A 4787-nucleotide genomic window follows, 5' to 3' on the forward strand; every position below is an offset into this window, starting at 1 on the left:
GCAAACACACGGGATAGGAGAGACCACCTGCACAGTGACTTGATCCAATCAATTTGTATCATTCCATTCTGGACAGCAAGCCATTTGTGAATAAGCAACGGTCTGACGGAAAATGCATAGATTCATCAATGAGCTGGTTGGAATACAAATATGGGCACATTTTATTCTGAGCTATATTAGCTGAGGTGCAGGAGCAGGACCACACCACAATCGCTCCGCTTTCCTGTCGTTTCCCCTTAAATGCCTACCTGCCCCAGCATACCTGTTCGTTCTCGTTTACCCGGAAAGGTGTGCTGTTACTGCACTTTCAGCTAATGGGAATCGTATTCTCACTATTATAGCGACACAACTACATGATTGAGAGCAGCAGCTGGGCACTCATATGGAATTGAACAAGCCCAGCAGCATGTTACAAATACACAAGTCACCATGCATGCACTGACCATCACCTCCTGACCCCAAAATACACACAAGACCGGAGGAGAAAAGAAACATTCTCCGCATATTGTTAAGAAAATTTACCTCTCGTGCCTCGCAGTGGAAATGGATTTTTGGAGGGCAACGGTCATACCTCACATTCTCTGGAGCCTGAGATGGTGTACGTGTAGGGTCCTGTCCCATTGACCAGCACATCCATAGTCTCTGAGGGCGTAGGCTTGTAGTCCACATAGTACTCTTGCAGCGGCGAGCTGAGGGAGCGCTCAGTCTCCCGCGCCTTTTTCTGACGCTTTTTACCCATGGAGCGCTGCTGAAGCTGCTTGAGACTGCTGGGATAGCGCTTCCATGACACATAGATAACCAGCAGAATTATAGCCACGGATAAGAAGAGGGCCACGCTGCCGGCTACGATCTTATGGAAGGACATGTACTCAGTGTCTGGCAGTGGGATGGTGGGGGGGACCTCCGAGGGAGTGGGGGAGACCGTCCGGTTCCAGATCAGCTTCTTGTCCACCGCAGGCTGCGTGGGAAGAGGCGGCAGCTCGGGTGGAGATGGGGACGTGACAGCGGACGTAGTGGACAAAGCGGGGGCACGCGTCGCCGCGCAGATATTAAGAGTCTCCACCATGTCGTCGACTTTCTCTCCTTGTGCCTCCTTAGGCCCCGCACAAATCATAGTGGACTCCTTGTTGCCTTTGAAGGCCCTCAGCCAGGACATCAGGGGACACATGCTCGAGTTACAGTACCACACGTTGCCGGCCAGACTGATGGTGGTGAGGGAGATCCAAGCGGCCACTGTCTGCCGAGAGACGTTGGCGAGCTTGTTGGAGTCCAGGTTCAGAGTCTGCAGGTTGGGGAGGCATTGGAACGTGCTGGCTTCCAACACTTGCAGGTCATTTCCTGAGAGGTCGAGCTTTTGCAAGGACGTCCACATCCACGGCAGGCCCTGGGTTATAGATCGGATACGGTTCCACTGCAAATAGAGCGCCCTCAGGTTAGTCAGGCGGGGGAAATGAGCAAAATTTATCTTCGAAAACTGGTTGTGCTCCAAATGAAGCTCGATGAGCTTGAGGAGTCCGGCGAAGGCGTTACGCGTGAGGCTCCGCAGCCTATTATAGCCAATATCAAGAAATTCCAAGTTGCGGCAGTCCAGGAAGATTCGCATCGGGACAGTTTTTAGGGAATTTGACCTCAAGTGTAGACTAAGTAATTTCCGCAGACCCTGGAATTGGCTAGGCTGGAGAACCTGCAGTTTATTGTAGGAAAGGTCAAGGTTACGCAAATTTGGGACATCATGGAAAGTGTTGTTTCTTAGCTGTGTGATCTTGTTAGAGCTGAGAATCAGTTCTTTTAGCCTCCGGATGCCATGGAACGCTTGGCCGTCCACAGCGTTAACGTAGTTATGGTCGAGGTACAGCCAAACCAATTGACTCAGGCCGGAGAACTGCCGCGCTCTGAGGGTGACCAAGCTGTTGTAACGCAGAGAGAGGCCCTGCGTTCCTACAGACACATTGTCGGGCACATCACGGAAGGAACTGGACTCGCAGTATATTATTTTCCCATCACATCTACAGCTCTGGGGACAGGGGCGCTCACGGATGCCGCCTGGAGCAGCAACCAGCCAGGCGGGCACCAATGCTGTGAATACAAGCCATTTGAAAAGCACAGGGAGTCCTGCAGAAACACAGAAAAGTGATAGACTCAGGAAAGAGGAAAGAACATGGGCTAGAATAGCATAGGCAATATAGATGCAATAGAGCAGGACAGGACAGGACAGAATAGAAGTATTCAAATGTAGGGAAGCAAATGTCATAATTGTGACTGTGTCCTAATTATTGCATTTGTTAACCAGAGAGGATTAATTTGCAGACTATGGCAGCAGCCCACTTAATTTGCATGTGTGTGTTCAATGCAATTCTATGTTCAGATTGAATACTGATAGGCTACATCAAGTATCAGTCAAACGCATATTCTTGGGACATGGGAACAGTGATTGATAACCAAATGCAACAGCCACAATCTGTCAATAGTTGGTGTGGTGGAAAAAAAATCCCTGCCAGATCCCACAGCCTGCAGTCATCATTCATAGGGTGCAAAGAAACCGGTAGCATTGGCTTTAAGTGGATGGTAGGCTAATTAGGAAAAGGGATGACTTTGTGCAGGAATGTTAACGGCTACTGTAGGCTTACGGAACTAATAGTATGTACATACCCATATTTGCGCGGTTTCGACTGCTCCTCATGTTTAGGGCTCTCTGTTGCATGCGTCCCAGCAGGTCCACATGTTAGACGCACTCCGCATTTAGTCCAAAATAGTTGGACATGTACCCAGGACGCCCAGCGACACGGAAAATACGCACTTTGCGCCGTGGACAGACAGCCGCACCCGCACCTGTCGAAGATGCAAGGAGCTCCCGAGGTGTGAACTGTGAAGCAACCCTTGTCGTTGTAGTTTCCTGCGTTACCGAACAGCATGAGCCTGATTATGCATATTTCAAGCTGCGATCCAGCAAAAGCCCTTGGACGGACCGACGGACGCACAAGCTCGATAGCCTGGCGATGATAATTGTTACCTCTTGTGGCTGTAGATTTTAAAAAGGCGCATTCGGAGTCGCCAATTGTTGAATTTAATTGTTATCAAAGACAGGCTATATGGCAATAAAAAAAACATTCGCAAGTTCGCAACCGATTAAGTGAATAATACATTTGAGAGGAGTAGGCCTAACAGTGCTCAAGTTGAATGAATCCCGAATCAAGTGTGGAAAAGAAGGGGACTGAGCGCAGTCTGCTGTGGATTCGAGCCGTTGACCGTGGCATCTCAGTCTATCAGCTGTCTAACAGCAACAGAATGGTGTTGGTGTTGGTGTGGGGGTTAGTGAGCTCGCCGGAGCTCGTTTTAGGACTTGAGACGCCCTCTCCTGGTCACTGACTCCTCAGCTCTCGCATCGCACCATTGACTGTATATAATATCGCACACTTAATTGTCCTCGTGAAGCTGGACCTTCCGAACTTAGCTTTTGATTAAAGCCCAACAAGTTAACTATTTCATTCTGTATCTCCTGTAGCCTACATTTAATCAATTGTGGGCAATCAATGATGTAAAGACTGTAAGAGCCTACATTGGAAGAAAAACATTGTCTACAAAAGCATGCAGCATGCCATAGGCCTATTAGCCTATAGGCTATTGTAAAACATTGTTTTTAGGGGCGATTGTAGGATGACCTTTAGCGGGGCCCGGGGGGGCCCTAATGAAAATGTGACATATAGGCTAGTGGCCCTGCTAAATCACTAATTTCACAGTAGATAACAATGAATACATTAATATTTTTTCCATATAAACTACTCAAAAAAGTTTGGAAATTTGTGGGATGAGCAGCACAGTTGATTATGTGGTATAGAGCCAAGTCAAATTTGCCAAATTTCCCTGCCAATGTCACGGTATTCTGCTGTTGGTATTGACTCTGAGTTGTTCTGGGGATTGAATGATTGAACTCTCAGTAAGGAACAAACAAGCCATATTGGCAATTTTACGCTTTATTCATTGATCACAGTCAGGAGCCTCTGTAGCGGATGGAAAAATAGTGCAATAGTGCATAAATAAAAATGTGAATAAAAATTGCAATGCAATTTTAGCAGGGAAGGACAAAAACCCACTTTAAGACAGCTCTTTAAAACGTTTTTTTTTTACTTTCCAAGTAGTGCAAGTGTTAGCAAAAAGTGTTAGCAAAAACTGAGGTAGGTTTCTTTTTGTATAAAATAAAAACAAAACTGTGTGTTTTGATATGTAGCCATTACAATCTAGCATTTACAACAGCACAATTGTATCAAAACTAGGTATCTCGCACGCTAGACACGCTCGATTCCTGGGCTCGCCCCCTATGCGGGCTGAGCTGCCCCTGCAGCTCGCCAAGCTAGCCCTGCAGCTCGCATTCGCAGCTCGAACGCTGCGTGGCCTTAATGAGACCAGCATCACTGATGATGTCAGATTTATGACATCACTGATTATGTCATCAGTGGGATTTATGACATCACTGATGATGTCGCAGTGGGATTTAAGACATCACTGGGATTTATGACATCACTGATGATGTCACAGTGGGATTTATGACATCACTGATGATGTCACAGTGGGATTTATGACACCACAGATTATGTCACAGTGGGATTTATGACATCACAGTGGGACAATCAGAGTGGGACAGAGAAACAAACAAACAGAGAAACAAACAAACACTCTCGCTAGCTCGGTTGCTGCGCGGCCTCGCCCGTCCTGCAGCTCGCTGAGCTGCCCCTGCAGCTCACCAACCTGGTCCTGCAGCTCGCATTCGCAGCTCGGCTCTGGGTTTCCAG

At 47.7% G+C, this 4787-nt stretch overlaps 1 protein-coding gene across 1 annotated transcript; it reads right to left on the reverse strand.

The window, feature by feature from the left end:
• Window positions 1-565: 565 nt before the first annotated feature.
• On the reverse strand, window positions 566-2701 carry LOC310783342 (leucine-rich repeat transmembrane neuronal protein 4; the record flags this gene model as incomplete). Its single annotated transcript, XM_083644187.1, has 2 exons — window positions 566-2112; window positions 2650-2701. The coding sequence occupies 2 exons, from the start codon at window positions 2699-2701 to the stop codon at window positions 566-568; spliced, it is 1599 nt and encodes a 532-aa protein (XP_083500313.1).
• Between the last annotated feature and the right edge of the window lie 2086 nt (window positions 2702-4787).

Source organism: Poromitra crassiceps, assembly GCF_964638095.1.
Source record: "Poromitra crassiceps genome assembly, chromosome: 10".
Classification (NCBI taxonomy): Eukaryota; Metazoa; Chordata; class Actinopteri; order Beryciformes; family Melamphaidae; genus Poromitra; species Poromitra crassiceps.